At 40.6% G+C, this 18,593-nt stretch overlaps 1 protein-coding gene across 1 annotated transcript in view; it reads right to left on the reverse strand.

Moving 5' to 3' along the window:
• Positions 1-18,593, reverse strand: part of si:ch211-266g18.10 (axoneme-associated protein mst101(2)) — a 57,387-nt gene that overhangs the window by 33,705 nt on the left and 5,089 nt on the right. The window contains exons 8-20 of the mRNA XM_064985246.1: positions 18,479-18,523; positions 18,097-18,144; positions 14,858-14,905; positions 14,626-14,670; positions 14,406-14,453; positions 13,975-14,019; positions 13,593-13,640; positions 13,074-13,121; positions 12,842-12,883; positions 12,403-12,495; positions 12,219-12,266; positions 3,099-3,146; positions 2,801-2,884 (exon numbers count right to left, since the gene is read on the reverse strand). Of these exons, the coding sequence (XP_064841318.1) occupies positions 2,801-2,884; positions 3,099-3,146; positions 12,219-12,266; positions 12,403-12,495; positions 12,842-12,883; positions 13,074-13,121; positions 13,593-13,640; positions 13,975-14,019; positions 14,406-14,453; positions 14,626-14,670; positions 14,858-14,905; positions 18,097-18,144; positions 18,479-18,523 (690 nt within the window). The remainder of the gene's footprint in view (positions 1-2,800; positions 2,885-3,098; positions 3,147-12,218; positions 12,267-12,402; positions 12,496-12,841; positions 12,884-13,073; positions 13,122-13,592; positions 13,641-13,974; positions 14,020-14,405; positions 14,454-14,625; positions 14,671-14,857; positions 14,906-18,096; positions 18,145-18,478; positions 18,524-18,593) is intronic.

Below are 18,593 nucleotides of genomic sequence, written 5' to 3' on the forward strand. Positions count from 1 at the left end.
GACAGGATTGTGCCGAGGCACAGATCTGGGGAAGGGTACAATTTTTTTTGCATTATTGAAGGTCCCCAAGAACACAGTGGCCTCCATCATTCTTAAATGGAAGAAGTTTGTAGCCACCAAGAGTCTTCCTAGAGCTGGCCGCCTGGCCAAACTGAGCAATCGAGGGAGAAGGGCTGTGGTCTGGGAGGTGACCAAGAACCCTATGGTCAATCTGACAGAGCTCTCTGTAGAGATTTGAGAACCTGACAGAAGGACAACCATCTCTTCAGCACTCCACCAATCAGGCCTCTACATGACAACCCACTTGAAGTATGCCAAAAGGCACCGAAAGGAATCTGACCATGAGAAACAAGATTCTCTGGTCTGATGAAACCAAGATTGAACTCTTTGGTCTGAATGCAAAGAGTCACGTCAGGAAGAAAGCAGGCACCACTCATCATCTGATCAATACCATCCCTACAGTGAAGAATGGTGGTGGCATCATCATGCTGTGGGAAAGTTTTTCAGCGGCACAGACTGGGAGACTCGTCAGGATCAAGGGAAAGATGATTGGAGCAAAGTACAGAAAGATCCTTGATTAAAACCTGCTCCAGAGCATTCAGGACCTCAAACTGGGGTGAATGTTTACCTTCCAACAGGACAACAACACTAAGCACACAGCCAAGACAAGGCAGAATTGTTTTAATTGTTTTATTTTAACTTTATTTAACTCGGCAAGTCAGTTAAGAACAAATTCTTATTTTCAATGACGGCCTAGGAACTGTGGGTTAACTGCCTGTTCAGGAGCAGAACGACAGATTTGTACCTTGTCAGCTCGGGGGTTTTAACTTGCAACCTTCCGGTTACTAGTCCAACGCTCTAACTACTAGGCTACCCTGCCGCCCCAGGGTAGCCAGGCTACTCTGGCTTCAGGACAAGTCTCTGAATGTCCTTGAGTGGCCCAGCCAGAGCCGGACCCGATCGAACATCTCTGGAGAGACCTGAAAATAGCTGTGCAGCGATGCTCCCCATCCAACCCGACAGAGCTTTAGAGGATCTGTAGAGAAGAATGGAGTTTGTGTGTAGATTGCTGAGGGGGGAAAAAACTATTTTAGAATAAGACTGCGACATAACAAAATGTAGAAAAAGTGAAGGGGTCTGAATACTTTCAAAATACACTGTATAGACCAAATCAAATGTTCTAATGATTCTGTCTCTTCACAGAATCTCTTGTATCCCCCATATTTAAAGCATTCTAGTGGTAGCAAAACATATTGTATAATAATTTAAATTGGAAAACTCAAAGTTTTGAATCCGCCGTTGTTTTGTGTATCAGTTCATAAACCATGTGCTATTGAATCGGTACATCGAAAATCTCTACCCAACTATTTTGGAATCTGTATGGCACAGCTGTCCATTTTTTGGTCCTTAAATGTCGTCTTGGTAAGCAACTCCAGTGTTTATTTGTCCTTGTGTTTTAGGTTATTGTCCTGCTGAAAGGTGAATTTGTCTCCCAGTGTCTGTTGGAAAGCAGACAGAACCTGTTTTTCCTCTACGATTTTGCCTGTGGTTAGCTCTATTCCATTTCTTTTAATCCTAAAAAAACTCCCTAGTCCTTGCCAATGACAAGCATACCCATAATGTGATGCAGCCACCACCATGCTTGAACCTATGAAGAGTGGTACTCAGTGATGTGTTGTGTTGGATTTGCAACAAACATAACGCTTTGAATTCAGGAAATAAAGTGCATTTATTTGCCACATTTTCTACAGTCTGTGCCTTCAATGTTGATGATCCTTTCTCAGATTTCTACTATCACAGCCAGTTACAAATATTAATCTCTGTAACATTTGAAAATCACCATTGGCCTCGTGGTGAAATCCCTGAGTGGTTTCCTTCCTCTCCGGCTACTGAGTTAGGAAGGACGCCTATATCTTTGTAGTTACTGGCTGTATTGACACAACATCCAAAGTGTAATTAATAACTTCACCATGCTCAAATGGATATTCAATGTCTGCTTTTTATTTGATGATTTTTTACCCATCTACCAATAGGTGCCCTTCTTTGTGAGGCATTGGCAAACATCCCTAGTCTTTGTGGTTGACTCTGTGTTTGAAACTCATTGCTCGACTGAGGGACTTTACAGATAATTATATGTGTGGGGTACAGAGGTTATGTGTGGGGTACAGAGGTGAGGTAGTCATTAAAAAATCATGTTAAACACATATTGCACACAGTGATTCCATGCAACTTATTATTTGACTTGTTAAGCCAATTTATACTCCTGAACTTATTTTGGCTTGCCGTAACAAAGTGGTTTAATACTTATTGACTCAAGACATTTCAGCTTTTCATTTTTAATTAATTTGTAAAAATGTCTAAAAATATAATTCCACTTTGACATTATGGGGTAAATCTCAATTTAACCCATTTTTTTAATTCAGTGTAACACAACAAAATGTGTACGAAATCATGAGGTGTGAATACTTTATGAAGACACTGTAAGTACCATGTAAATATGTATAGGTATTAGGGACACTTGCTGGAAAGTGGGATCGTAATATCTACTTACTAATGTAAGTATTTTGTATGGTTAGTAAAGAATTTTGGATATGAAAATTGCAAGAATCTCTCTGGCTCTGATTTTTTTAAATAATTCAGAAAATCAAATATTCGGTGAACAAATATTGTTGGTTTTGCCTTATCACTGTGCATTGCAAGGTCTAAACAAAACAGAACCATTAAAAATGTGTTCAAAAGTTTAAAATAATGAATACAGTGGGCATAAACATGGATACGATGTTTAAGTGATGCCACTTACCTTTCTTTACAAGTACAACTTTCACTCTCTCCTTTGTAAGAGAAGCATTTATGTGACTGTGATTTCTGTGAATGACTTCAGGTTCTGTCAAAAAAAGACCATACAATCCACATCAGAATCTTTCAAGTCTTAGGATGAAAATCAAGGTAGAGAAAATGTGTCAATTTCTATTAAACCTGTTATCTCAAAGTTGATTTACGTATTAATTCAAATACAATCTAACAATGGCTTCACTTCCCAAAGTATGAAAACATTCAATGTAAAAAGAACAATGAAAAAAAATGGGGGACAATACTACCTTTGATTCCAATGTTTGGTCGTGCTTTCCCCAGTGGTGCAACAAGTTCTAAACAAATAAAACAATTTAGTATACTTTATTAATCGCAGTAAATGAACAACTCCAATATCTTAGCTTTGCTTTAGCTTTCTTTACTGGTGTTGACTTGAAATTCTCTTCTATAGGAACTTCAGGTATTAAAAAACAAAAACGAATCAAGAAGAAATCACATTTTTATGACAAAAAAGACAACTATAAGGCAGAATTGGGTTCAAATCCAATCATTTAAGTTAAATTCAAATTTCAAAAATCTTCAAGTTATGGAACTAAATAAAATTTGGAAAAGGTAATTGAATAAAAACAGTTTGGACTGTTTGAATTGGAATGTATTATATTTAGAAATGTATTAGGATCCCAGTTATATATATCATGTACCAGTCAAAAGTTTGGACACACCTACTCATTCAAGGGTTTTTCTTTATTTTTACTATTTTCTACATTGCAGAATATTAGTGAAGAAATCACATTCATGAAATAACAAACATGGAATCATGCAGTAACCAAATCAAATCAAAATATATTTAGATTTGAGATTCTTCAAAGTAGCCATCTTTTACCTTGATGATAGTTTTGCACACTCTTGGCATTCTCTCAACCAGCTTCATGAGGTAGTCACCTGGAATGCATTTCAATTAACAGTTCTGCCTTGTTAAAAGTTAATTCGTGAAATGTCTTTCCTTCTTAATGCGTTTGAGCCAATCCGTTGTGCTGTGACAAGGTAGGGCTATCTTCTGTATACCACCCTTATCTGGTAAAAGTCCAAGTCCATATTAAGAACAAAACAAAAAAATATTTAACCTTTATTTAACTAGGCAAGTCAATGAAGAACTAATTCATATTTAAAAATAACGGCCTACCGCGGCCAAACCCTAACCCGGACAAATTGTGCACCGCCCTATGGGACACCAAATCACAGCTGGTTGTGATACAGCTTGGAATCAAACCAATGTCTGTAGAGACACCTCTAGCACTGAAATGCAGTGCCTTAGATCACTGTGCCAAATAAACAAAGAGAAACAAAGAGAAACAATAGTCCATCATTTCTTTAAGACATGAAGGTCAGTCAATCCGGAAAATTTCAAGAACTTTTAAAGTTTCTTCAAGAGCAGTAGCAAAAACCATCCATCGCTATGATGAAACTGGCTCTCATGAGGACCGCCACAAGAAAGGAATACCCAGAGTTACCTCTGCTGCAGAGGATAAGTTTGTTAGAGTTAACTGCACATCAGAAATTGCAGCCCAAATAATTACTTCACAGAGTTCAAGTAACAGGCTTGAACATCAACATCAACTGTTCATAGGAAAACTGTGTGAATCAAGCCTTCATGGTCGAATTGCTCGAAATAAACCACTACTAAAGGACGCCGATAATAATAAGAGACTTACTTGGGCCTAGAAACACGAGCAAAGGACATTAGACCGGTGAATATCTGTCCTTTGGTCTGATGAGTCCAAATGTAAGATTTTTTTATTCTAAGAAACAGTGGATATTACTAGCCTGTTCAACCTCTCTTATGTATCATTTGAGATCCCCAAAGATTGGAAAGCTGCCACGGTCATCCTCCTCTTCAAAGGGGGAGACACTCTAGACCAAAACTGTTATAGATCTACTGTATAGCCATCCTGCCCTGCTTTTCTAAAATCTTCGAAAGCCAAGTTAACAAACCATTTCGAATCCCACCGTAACTTCTCCACTATGCAATCTGGTTTCCGAGCTAGTCATGGGTGCACCTCAGCCACGCTCAAGGTCCTAAACAATATCATAACCGCCATTGATAAAAGACAATACAGTGCAGCCGTCTTCATCGACCTGGCCAATTCTTTTGACTCTATCAATCACGCATTCTTATCGGCAGACTCTAGAGCCTTGGTTTCTCAAATGACTGCCTAGCCAACTTCTTCTGAGATAGAGTTCAGTTTTTCAAATTGGAGGGCCTGTTGTCCGGACCTCTGGCAGTCTCTATGTGGGTGCCACAGTGTTCAATTCTCAGGCTGACTCTTTTCTCTGTATATATCAATGATGTTGCTCTTGCTGCTGGTGATTCTCTGGTCCACCTCCACGCAGACAACACCATTCTGTATACATCTGGCCCTTCTTAAGACACTGTGTTAATAAACCTCCAAACGAGCTTCGATGCCATATAACACTCCTTCCGTGGCCTCCAACTGATTTTAAATGCTAGTAAAACTATATGCATGCTCTTCAACCAATTGTTGCCTGCACCCGCCTGTCCGACCAGCATCACTGGACGGACGGTTCTGACTTAAAATATGTGGACAACTACAATTTACCGAGGTATCTGGTTCGACTGTATACGCTCCTTCCAGCCTCGCATCTCCAATCCAAAATTAAATCTAAAATCGTCTTCCTATTTTGTAAAAAAGCCTCCTTCAATCATAATGCCAAACATACCCTCGTAAAACTGACTGTCCTACCGATCCTTGACTTCAGCGAAGTCATTTACAAAATAGACTCCAACACTCTACTCAGCAAACTGGATCCGCCAAACCCACTGGCTCCAGGTCATCTATAAGTCTTTGCTAGGTAAAGCCCTAGGTAAAGCCCTAGGTAAAGCCCTGCCTTATTTATCTCAGCTCACTGGTCACCATAGAAACACCCACCGTAGCACGCGCACCAGCAGGTATATTTCACTGGTCATCCTATCCTTCCAGTTCTCTGCTACCATTTTTTTTTTTTTTTACCTTTATTTAACTAGGCAAGTCAGTTATTAAGAACAAATTCTTATTTTCAATGACGGCCTAGGAACAGTGGGTTAACTGCCTGTTCAGGGGCAGAACAACAGATTTGTACCTTGTCAGCTCGGGGGTTTGAACTTGTAACCTTCCGGTTACTAGTCCACCACTCTAACCACTAGGCTACCCTGCCCGCCCCAATGACTGGAACGAATTGCAAAAAGCTGCACTGAAGCTGGAGTCTTATATCTCCCTCTCTAACTTTAAGCATCAGCTGTCAGAGCAGCTTACTGATCACTGTACCTGTACACAGCCAATCTGTAAATAGCACACCCAACTACCTCATCCCCACATTGTTATTTGTCCTTTTGCTCTTTTGCACCCCAGTATCTCTACTTGCACATCATCATCTGCACATCGATCACTCCAGTGTTAATGCTAAATTGTAATTATTTCGCCTCAATGGCCAATTTATTGCCTTACTTCCCTACTTTTCTACATTTGCACAGACTGTACGTAGATTTTTATATTGTGTTATTGACTATACTTTTGTTATGTGTAACTCTGTATTTATGTGTAACTCGGTGAAACATGCTAACTGTCCCAGATCTGCTGTTTTCAACTCTCTCGGGAGTAACTCTGAATGATTGGCTATGAAAAGCCAACTGACATTTACTCCTGAGGTGCTGACCTGTTGCACCCTCGACAACCACTGTGATTATTATTATTATTTGACCCTTTTGGTCATCTATGAAAATTTGAAAATCTTGGCCATGTTCTGTATGATCTCCACCCGGCACAGCCAGAAGAGGACCACCCTCCATAGCCTGGTTCCACTCTAGGTTTCTTCCTAGGTTCTGGCCTTTCTAATGAGTTTTTCCTAGACACCGTGCTTCTACACCTGCATTGCTTGCTGTTTGGGGTTTTAGGCTGAGTTTCTGTGCAGCACTTTGTGACATCAGCTGATGTAAGAAGGGCTTTATAAATAAATTTGATTGATTGTTATTTTTGTCGTACTGCTCTGCTTTATCTTGGCCAGGTTGCAGTTGTAAATGAGAACTTGTTCTCAACTAGCGTACCTGGTTAAAAAAAGTGAAATAAAATTAAAGGAGGTGTGATGGTGTGGGGGTGTTTTGCTGGTGACACTGTCAGGGATTTATTTAGAATTCAAGCTACACCAGCATTGCTACCACAGGATTCTGCAGCAATACTCCATCTGGTTTGCACATAGTGGGGCTATGATTTTTTTTCAACAAAACAATGACCCAACACACCTCCAGGCTGTGTAAGGGTTATTTGACCAAGAAGGGGAGTGATGGAGTGCTGCATCAGATGACCTGGCCTCCACAATCACCCGACCTCAACCTAATTGAGATGGTTTGGGATGAGTTGGACCGCAGAGTGAAGGAAAAGCAGCCAACAAGTGCTCATTATATTTGGGAAGTCCTTCAAGACTGTTGGAAAAGCATTCCTCATGAAGCTGGTTGAGAGACTAGTCAAGGATCATATCACCTCCACCCTACCTGTTACCCTAGACCCACTCCAATTTACTTACAGCCCCAATAGGTCCACAGACGATGCAATTGCCATCACACTGCACACTGCCTTATCTCATCTGGACAAGAGGAATACATATGTAATAATGCTGTTTATTGACTACAGATCAGCATTCAACACCATAGTACCCTCCAAACTCCTCATTAAGCTTGAGACCCTGGGACTCGACCCCACCCTGTGCAACTGGGTCCTGGACTTCCTGACGGGCAACCCCAGGTGGTGAAGTTGGGAAACAACATCTCCACTCCGCTGATCCTCAACACTGGGGCCCCACAAGGTGCATTCTCAGTCCTCTCCTGTACTCCCTGTTCACCCACGACTGTGTGGCAAAGCACACCTCCAACTCAATCATCAAGTTCGCAGACGACACTACAGTGCTAGGCTTGATTATCAACAATGATAAGACAACCTACAGGGAGGAGGTGAGGATAGGAGTGTAGGAGTGTGGTGTCAGGAAAATAACCTCTCACTTAATGTCAGCAAAACAAAAGAGATGATTTTGGACTTCAGGAAACAGCAAAGGGAGCACACCCCTATCCACATTGACAGGACATTGATGGGATAGCAGTGGAGAAAGTGGAAAGTTTTAAGTTTCTCGGGGGACATATCACCAACAAACTGAAACATACACAGACAGTGTAGTGAAGAAGGCTCAACAGCACATCTTCAACCTCAGGAAGCCGAAAGAATTTGTCTACCGAAAACCCTCACTAACTTTTACAGGTGCACAATTGAGAGCATCATATCGGGCTGTATCGTTGCCTGGTACAGCAACAGTCTGCACAACGCATCACCAGGGGCAAACTACCTGCCCTCCAGGACACCTACAACACACGATGTCACAGGAAGGCAGAACATATAATCAAGGAGAATAATCACCCGAGCCACTAGCTGTTCACCCTGCTTCCATCCAGAATGCGAGGTCAGTACAGGTGCATCAGATCTGGGACAGAGAGATTGAAAAACAGCTTCTATCGCAAGGCCATCAGATTGTTAAACAGCCACCACAAGCACAGAGGCGGCTGCCTACCTACAGACTTGATATCATTGGCCACTTAAATAAATGGAACTCTAGAGTCACTTAATAATGCCACTTTAAGAATGTTTACATATCTCGCATTCCTCATCTCATATATATACTGTATCCTTCACTATCTATTCTTTACTTTCTATTGCATCTTAGCCGCTCAGTCATTGCTCATCCATATATGTTATACTTATATATTTGCATCCCATTCCTTTAGTAGATATTGTGTTATAGTTTTTGTTGTGGAATTGTTAGAAATTACCTGTTAGATACTGCGACACAGTCGGATCGAGAAGCATTTTGCTACACTCGCAACAACATCTGCTAACCATGTGTATGTCACCAATAACAGTTGATTTGATTTGATTTGAGAATGGCAAGAGTGTGCAAAGCTGTCATCAAAGCAAAGGCTGCCTACTTTGAAGAATCAAAAATAGTTTTTGATTTGTTTAACACGTTTCTGGTTACTCCATGATTCCATGTGTTATTTCATAGTTTTGATGTCTTCCCTATTATTCTGCAATGTAGAAAATAGTAAAAATAAAGAAAAACCCTGGAATGTGTAGATGTGTCCAAAAGTTTGACCGTAACTGTATGGATGTTCATTAAAACCTCTTGATACTCCCCATCCCGGATCCGGGATCGTGAATAAAGCCTCAGGCTCATTAGCATAACGCAACGTTAACGATTTCTGAAAATCGCAAATAAAATGAAAATAATGCACCTGCTCTCAAGCTTAGCCTTTTCTTAACAACACTGTCATCTCAGATTTTCAAAATATGCTTTTGAACCATAGCAAATCACTAATTTGGGGGTTTTGGTGGTTTGTATCATTTGATTTACACAACATGTCAACCACTTTGAAGATGCTAAATCTTTTTTATTGTGAAACATATAAGAAATAAGACAAAAAAGAAAACAGAAAACTTGAGCATCCATAACTATTCAACCCCCAAAGTCAATACTTTGTAGGGCCACCTTTTGCAGCAATTACAGCTGCAAGACTCTTTGGGTATGTCTATATAAGCTTGGCACATCTAGCCACTGGGATTTTTGCCAATGATTCAAGGCAAAACAACTCCTGCTCCTTCAAGTTGGATGGGTTCTGCTGGTTTACAACAATCTTTAAGTCATACCACAGATTCTCAATTGGATTGAGGTCTGGGCTTTGACTAGGCCATTCTAAGACATTTAAATGGTTCCCCTTAAAACCTGTTAAAGATAGGGCTGTCTGCTGCCCCCTTTGGAGTAATTGCGTGCCCATATTAAACAGAAAAAAAATCTTTCAAAAATTGCTAATATATGCATATAAAAAAATGTGATTGAATAGAAAACACTCTAAAGTTTCTAAAACCGTTGAAATTATGTCTGTATGTAAAGCAGAACTCTCAGGGCAGTCATTCTCCCAAACTCTCTCTTGTCATCATAAAAGTTGGCCCAACTTTGACGTCATCGCCCCCACCCTTCCCAAGCGCCTACAGACCTGGGAACAGTTTCTATGTCTTCAGCGCGATGTCTGCTTTCAATGGGGCTTCTCATTGTGAGAATAGCGAGCTCACGAGAGTTTTGGCGGCCCGAAACCTTTCGGTCACGCGAAAAAAAAGGTCACATTCATGCGCGCTCTCCGCCGGTGCTCTCTCTTTTCCTAGACTAATTAAACGACGCGTGAGTTTATGTTCATCCTGAGAATTGTTGTGCACCTTTATAACATGCTAAAGCTTGGTTATGAACATAGTTTGACAAGTTTAGTTGACATGTAATATGTAAATTCTACGTTTTGGTGCGCATCCACTTGACTTTTGGCTGCATTTCAACCGAAATATGCCGTGTTTGATAACCGAAAGACAAAGACTTCACAACTAAACGATGTTTTTGGTGAGTATAATTCCTTCCAGGTCTTCTGATGGAAGAACAGCAAAGGTAAGGGAATATTTATGTGTTAAATTTGGGTTTCTGTGGACTCCAAGATAGAGGAGCCATCATGCTAATTTCTGAGCGCCGACTCATATTATGGCCTAGTGAACGAATTCTGTAACGTTAAAAATAAATGTAACACAGCGATTGCATTTAGAAGAAGTGTATCTTTCTATATATATGTAGAACATGCATATTTAGTTAAAGTTTATGATGTGTATTGCTTGTTATCTGACGTTATCTGCTGGAGCTATCGTCATTTCTCCGGACATTTGAGTAGCATTTTTTGAACAATGCGTAATTGTAAACAGAGATTTATGGATATATATAGCATATTATTGAAAAAAAAAATGTGTGGAGGTTAAATATTTTTAAGAATATTTTTTGCGTTCCATGCGCCACATTCCAGCTGAGGGTGTTAGGGAAAGTTTCCAAAGGGGGATCAACATCCAGAAAAGGTTCCACTCAAGTGTTGCTTTAGTAGTATGCGTAGGGTCATTGTCCTGCAGGAAGGTGGACCTCCATCCCAGTCTCAAATCTATGGGAGACTGAAACAGGTTTCCCTCAAGAATTTCCCTGTATTTACCGCCATCCATCATTCTTTCAATTCTGAAAAGTTTCCCTACCCTGACGAAGAAAAACATCCCCACAGCATGCTGCTGCCACCACCATGCTTCACTGTGGGGATGATGCTCTAGGGGTGATGAGAGATGTTGGGTTTGTGCCAGACATAACGTTTTCCTTGACGGCCAAAAAGCTACATTTTAGTCTCATCTGACCAGAGTACCTTCTTTCATATGTTTGGGGAGTCTCCCACATGCCTTTTGGTGAACGCCAAAAGCTTTTGGTAATTTTTTTCTTTAAGCGATGGCTGTTTTCTGGCCACCCTTCCGTAAAGCTCTCTGTGGAGTGTACACTTAAAGTGGTCCTATGGACAGATACTCCAATCTCTGCTGTGGAGCTTTGCAGCTCCTTCAGGGTTATCTATGATCTCTTTGTTGCCCCAGATTAATGCCTCTCTTTGCAGGATTGTTGTGGTGCCATATTCTTTCCAGTTTTTGATAATGGATTTAATGGTACTCCATGGGATGTTTAAAGTTTCGTATATTTTTTCATAATCCGTAATCTGTACTTCTCCACAATTTTGTCCCTGACCTGTTCGGAGAGCTCCTTGGTCTTCATGGTGCCCCTTGCTTAGTGGTGTTGCAGACTCTGGGGCCTTTCAGAACAGGTGTAGGTATACTGTGATCATGTGACAGATCATGTGACAGATCATGTGACACTTAGATTACACACAGGTGGACGTTATTTAACCAATTATGTGACTTCTAAAGGTAATTGGTTGGACTAGATCTTATTTAGGGGCTTCATAGCAAAGGGGGTGGATACATATGCATGCACCACTTTCCCATTTTTTTTTTACTTCACCAAATGTGGACTATTTTGTATATGTCCATTACTTGAAATCCAAATTAACATCCATTTAAATTAAAGGTTGTAATGAAACAAATTAGGAAAAACGCCAATGGGAATTAATACTTTTGCAAGGCACTGTATATCTCTCTTGACATGAGCTGCTTTTGTTTTCTCTTTTGAACTTTCAGGTTCTTGAGAATGGAGGACAACAATAATGTTAGACAATATGTGCCAGTTTGATGTCTCTTGTACACTTGGGGTTGTTTAGTTAATTTAGCCTTAGAGGCTGAATCCAGCTCTTTCTACAGAAATAACATGTTATGATTTTTAAATATTAGGAAGAATATAATACTTACATTTAAAACAACATTGGTTGCACAGGATGATTTCACAGGAGGCAGGCCATATCTTTGGCCACCCTGTTCTACTCAGTCTAAAAACTACTGTAGTGAAGTACTGTAATACACCAGTACCTTTCTTTGCAGGTGTTGGTTTGGACTTTTCTTTGCCAACTTCAGCCTCTGAATAAAATAAAAACATTTAAGTTGAAAGACTGGCAGGTCAAATTAAAGCATAAGAGCACAAATGTACTAATTCATAGTAAATACATACTGTATTTTAGATGTAAAACCAATTTAAAAAACATTGCTTCAATACCTTTCTTAGCTAGTGCTGGTTTTGCCTTGTCTTTTACAGTTTTCACTTTCTTTGCAGGAACTGGTCTCGTCTTTTCTTGAAAAACATCAGCATCTATTTCAAATGTTGATAAGGACATACATGCAGTATAAGATCATTTAATTGGAGTATTGTATAATCTGATATTTAAAATACAATGAATGATTCTATAGTATAAGTATGTTCTTAAATGTAATATAATGCTTCTCAAGCCTGCACTAACAAGAAACAAACATTATTGCAATATAACATTCGTGTGCAAAGAGAAAATACATATTTAGATATGGTTCAAACTGCAATTGATTCAAACCCATACTGAGTATTTGGTTGAGAGAGAAATGAAGCACACTCTGTGGAAGACATCTATTTAGAGTAAGACTAGCGTTTTTTGTTTCAAGTCTAAAGAAAAAGTTATCCACACCTTTCTTTGATGAAGCTGCTTTGGCATTTTCTTTGTAAATTTCTGCTTGTAAAACAATCATTGGAGAAGACACAAAATTAGACTAAAGAACTGAGCATTTTCTTTATTTCTTTGCAAGAGCTGGTTTGGTCTTCTCACTGCTAAATTCACCTTCTCAGTAAAATAGTGACTTTCAGCCTCTATCAAGCACTATAAAATGACATATTAACCACAGATTTGAAAACATTTTTACCTTTCTTTGCAGGGGCTGATTTCACCTTTTCTTTAATAACTGCAGCATCTATGTCAGATATTGATAGAAACATACATGCAGTATATATGATTATTTCATTGGATTATTGAATAATCTGATATATATTATACACTAAATTATTGTACAGAATACATATGTTCTTAAATGTAATATACTGATTATCAAACAATACACATTATTTCAAAACAACATTTGTGTGCAAAGAGAAAATACATATTTACATTTAAATTAAATAATTTGTTATGGCTGTCTGTTCATCTCAATATTTATTTTACATTTACAATTTTTGTCATTTAACAGACACTCTTATCCAGAACTATTTACAGTAGTGAGTGCATTTTCAATTGCTAAATCTGAATTTAGATTTGTCAAATTTGTAAGAGATTATAGACATCTATAAACAATGAAAGTAACAAAAAATATGCCGTGAATTTAAATAAATACAATGCAAACAAATGTTATAACAAATTCCTAATTACATACTAACCACATTCTTACCTTTCTTTGCAGGGGCTGATTTGTCCTTTTCTTTAATAACTGCAGCATCTGAATCAAAAGCAACATAATTGTGTTTCTCTATGAATATAGCAGGATACATTTTTTTTCACTGAGATTATGTACTGTGTGTAATATTATATTGGTGGTGTTAAAAATCAATACTTGGTCTCAAACTATTAGTTCTATAAAAATCAAATGTTACCTTCATTTGAAGGAGTTACTTTGGCTTTTTATTTGGAAACTTCAGCTTCTAAGTTCACGTACAACAGTCCTTACAATAATAACTTATTGAATGTTTTATAAATAGCATAAAATGGATACATAGGCTGCCTACTTATTATTTGAATAAGTGGAAATTAACAAATCAAAAATAATTTCATACCTTTCTTTTCTGGAGTTAATTTGGCCTTTTCTTTTGCTTCAGCATCTAAATCAGAAAAACACATTTCATGAAGTATACCTTCTATCATACAAAACAGTCTTACCTGATTCAGACTATCAGGCCAAGTCAAACTGAACTGTGCTCGTTTAGATATTTTCTTTTCACATTGTCCTTTCCAGCACAATTCCAGCAGCTATGGTTGATGAGTATCTAGGCTAGCCCAGTATATTGTAGGCTGGCTTGGCTCAGTAATGCGAAAATGGGTTCTGTGGTACACAGAGAATACTTTGCACCTTTCTTTGATGTTGCTGCTTTGGTCTGTTCTTTGGGAACTTCACTGTCTAATACAAGCATTGGACAAGACACAACATGAATCTCAATATTTACGCGATTATACATTTTAAAGCCAGAAAAAAAAATCCTATCTGTACCTTTTTTTGAAGGCTCTGGTTTGGCTTGTTCCTTAGTTTCCTTGGACTCTAATCAAACAAGAATGATAACATATACAGCAAAGGTTCAAACTGCAATTGATTCAAACCCATACTGATTATTTGGTTGAGAGAGAAATGAAGCACACTCTGTGGAAGACATCTATTTAGAGTAAGACTTGCGTTTTTTTGTTTCAAGTCTAAAGAAAAAAGTTATCCATACCATTCTTTGATGAAGCTGCTTTGGCATTTTCTTTGTGAATTTCAGCTTGTAAAACAATCATTGGAGAAGACACAAAATTAATCTAAAGAACTGAGCCATTTCTTAATTTCTTTGCAAGAGCTGGTTTGGTCTTCTCACTGCTAAATTCACCTTCTCAGTAAAATAGTGACTTTCAGCCTCTATCAAGCACTATAAAATTACATATTAACCACAGATTTGAAAACATTTTTACCTTTCTTTGCAGGGGCTGATTTCACCTTTTCTTTAATAACTGCAGCATCTATGTCAAATATTGATACAAACATACATGCAGTATATATGATTATTTCATTGGATTATTGTATAATCTGATATATATCAAACACTAAATTATTGTACAGAATACATATGTTCTTAAATGTAATATACTGCTTATCAAACAATACACATTATGTCACGCCCTGGTCGAAATATATTATGTTTATTCTTCATTTATTCAGTCAGGCCAGGGTGTGACATGGGTTATTGTGGTGTGTTTTTGTCTTGGGGTTTTGTGGGATGTCTAGCGTTAGTCTATGGCTGCCTGAGGCGGTTCTCAATCAGAGTCAGGTGATTATCGTTGTCTCTGATTGGGAACCATATTTAGGCAGCCATATTCTTTGTGTGTTTCGTGGGTAATTGTCCTTAGTGTCCTTGTTCCTGTATCTGTGTTAGTTTACACTAGTATAGGCTGTTTCGGTTTTCATTACGTTCTTTGTTTTGTAGTGTTTGTATTTAGATTCGTGTTACGTTTTTGTTCATTAAACATGGATCGCAATCTACACGCTGCATTTTGGTCCATGGGAACAGGTGGAGGCAGCGAGGGGAGCAGAGGCAGCCGGAGAGAGGAGCCGGCGATATAAGGGAATGCGGTTGGCTAGGAAGCCCGAGAGTCAGCCCCAAAAATTTCTTGGGGGGACTCACAGGGAGTAGGGCTACGCCAGGTAGGAGACCTGTGCAAACTCCCTGTGCTTACCGGGGGCTAGAGAGACCGGGTAGGCACCGTGTTATGCAGTGGTGAGCACGGTGTCCCCAGTGCAGGTGCATAGCTCGGTGCGGTATATTCCAGCTCCTCGTATCGGCCGTGCTCGAGTGGGCATCGAGCCAGGTAAGGTTGGGGAGGCTCGGTGCTCAAGAGCTCCAGTGCGCCTGCACGGTCCGGTCTACCCAGTACCACCTCCACACCCCAGCCCTCCGGTGGCAGCTCCCCGCACCAGGCTTCCTGTGCGTGTCCTCGGCCCAGTACCACCAGTGCCAGCACCACGCATCAAGGCCTACAGTGCGCCTCGCCTCTCCAGCGCTACCGGAGCCTTTCTCCTCTCCTGCGCTGCCGGAGTCTCCCGTCTGTTTAGCGCAGCCAGAGCCTTCCTCCTCTCCTGCGCTGCCGGAGCCTCCCGCCTGTTCAGCGCTATCGGAGCCTTTCTCCTCTCCAGCGCTGACGGAGTCTCCTGCCTGTTTAGCGCAGCCAGAGCCTTCCTCCTCTCATGCGCTGCCGGAGCCTCCCGCCTGTTCAGCGCTATCGGAGCCTTTCTCCTCTCCAGCGCTGACGGAGTCTCCTGCCTGTTTAGCGCAGCCAGAGCCTTCCTCCTCTCATGCGCTGCCGGAGCCTCCCGCCTGTTCAGCGCTGTCGGAGCTGTCAGTCTGCAAGGAGCTGTCAGTCTGCAAGGAGATGTCAGTCTGCAAGGAGCTGTCAGTCTGCATGGAGCTGCCAGTCTGCATAGAGCAGCCAGAGCTGTCAGTCTACATGGAGCAGCCAGAGCTGTCCGTCTACATGGATCAGCCAGAGCTGTCAGTCTTCATGGAACAGCCAGAGCTGTCAGTCTGCATGGAGCAGCCGGAGTTGCCAGTCTGCATGGAGCTGTCAGTCTGCATGGAGCTGCCAGTCTGCATGGAGCAGCCAGAGCTGTCAGTCTGCAAGAAGCCGCCAGAGCTGTCAGTCTGCAAGACTCTTCCAGATCTGCCAGTCAGCCAGACTCTTCCAGATCCGCCAGTCAGCCAGACTCTTCCAGATCCGCCAGTCAGCCAGACTCTTCCAGATCCGCCAGTCAGCCAGACTCTTCCAGATCCGCCAGTCAGCCAGACTCTTCCAGATCCGCCAGTCAGCCAGACTCTTCCAGATCCGCCAGTCAGCCAGACTCTTCCAGATCCGCCAGTCAGCCAGACTCTTCCAGATCCGCCAGTCAGCCAGATTTTTCCAGATCCGCCAGTCAGCCAGACTCTTCCAGATCTGCCAGTCAGCCAGACTCTTCCAGATCTGCTAGTCAACCAGACTCTTCCAGATCTGCCAGCCAGCCAGGATCTGCCGGAGCCAACTACCTGCCTGAGCTTCCTCTCAGTGCTGAGCTTCCTCTCAGTGCTGGGCTTCCTCTCAGTGCTGGGCTTCCTCTCAGTCCCTAGCTTCCCCTCAGTGCTGAGCTGCCCCTCAGTGCTGAGCTGCCCCTGTCCCGAGCTGTCCCTCAGTCCCGAGCTGCCCCTCTGTCCCGAGCTGCCCCTCAGTCCAGTGGGGTTCTGGGTGAGGACTACTAGGCCATGGTCGGCGGGGAAGGTGGACTATCCTAGGACGTGAGGAGGGGGGACTAAGACATTTATAGAGTGGGTTCCAAGTCCCGCGCCAGAGCCGGAGCCGCCACCATGGACAGACGCCCACCCGGACCCTCCCTATTGTTTTGATGTGCGTCCGGGAGTCCGCACCATAGGGGGGGGGGGTTCTGTCACGCCCTGGTCGAAATATATTATGTTTATTCTTCATTTATTCGGTCAGGCCAGGGTGTGACATGTGTTATTGTGGTGTGTTTTTGTCTTGGGGTTTTGTGGGATGTCTAGCGTTAGTCTATTGCTGCCTGAGGCAGTTCTCAATCAGAGTCAGGTGATTATCGTTGTCTCTGATTGGGAACCATATTTAGGCAGCCATAATCTTTGTGTGTTTCGTGGGTGATTGTCCTTAGTGTCCTTGTTCCTGTATCTGTGTTAGTTTACACTAGTATAGGCTGTTTCGGTTTTCGTTTACGTTCTTTGTTTTGTAGTGTTCGTATTTAGATTCGTGTTACGTTTTTGTTCATTAAACATGGATCGCAATCTACACGCTGCAATTTGGTCCGACTCTCCTTCACCGCATGAAAACCGTTACACATTATTTCAAAACAACATTTGTGTGCAAAGAGAAAATACATATTTACATTTAAATTAAATAATTTGTTATGGCTGTCTGTTCATCTCAATTTTTATTTTACATTTACAATTTTTGTCATTTAACAGACACTCTTATCCAGAACTATTTACAGTAGTGAGTGCATTTTCAATTGCTAACTCTGAATTTAGATTTGTCAAATTTGTAAGAGATTATAAACAACTATAAACAATGAAAGTAACAAAAAATATGCTGTGAATTTAAATAAATACAATGCAAACAAATGTTATAACAAATTCCTAATTACATACTAACCACAGTCTTACCTTTCTTTGCAGGGGCTGATTTGTCCTTTTCTTTAATAACTGCAGCTTCTGAATCAAAAGCAACATAATTGTGTTTCTCTATGAATATAGCAGGATACATTTTTTTTCTCTGAGATTATGTACTGTGTCTAATATTATATTGGTGGTGTTAAAAATCAATACTTGGTCTCAAACTATTAGTTCTATAAAAATCAAATGTTACCTTCATTTGAAGGAGTTACTTTGGCTTTTTATTTGGAAACTTCAGCTTCTAAGTTCACGTACAACAGTCCTTACAATAATAACTTATTGAATGTTTTATAAATAGCATAAAATGGATACATAGGCTGCCTACTTATTATTTGAATAAGTGGAAATTAACAAATCAAAAATAATTTCATACCTTTCTTTTCTGGAGTTAATTTGGCCTTTTCTTTTGCTTCAGCATCTAAATCAGAAAAACACATTTCATGAAGTATACCTTCTATCATACAAAACAGTCTTACCTGATTCAGACT

The sequence above is a fragment of the Oncorhynchus masou genome, chromosome 2 (genome assembly GCF_036934945.1).
Source record: "Oncorhynchus masou masou isolate Uvic2021 chromosome 2, UVic_Omas_1.1, whole genome shotgun sequence".
Lineage (NCBI taxonomy): Eukaryota > Metazoa > Chordata > Actinopteri > Salmoniformes > Salmonidae > Oncorhynchus > Oncorhynchus masou.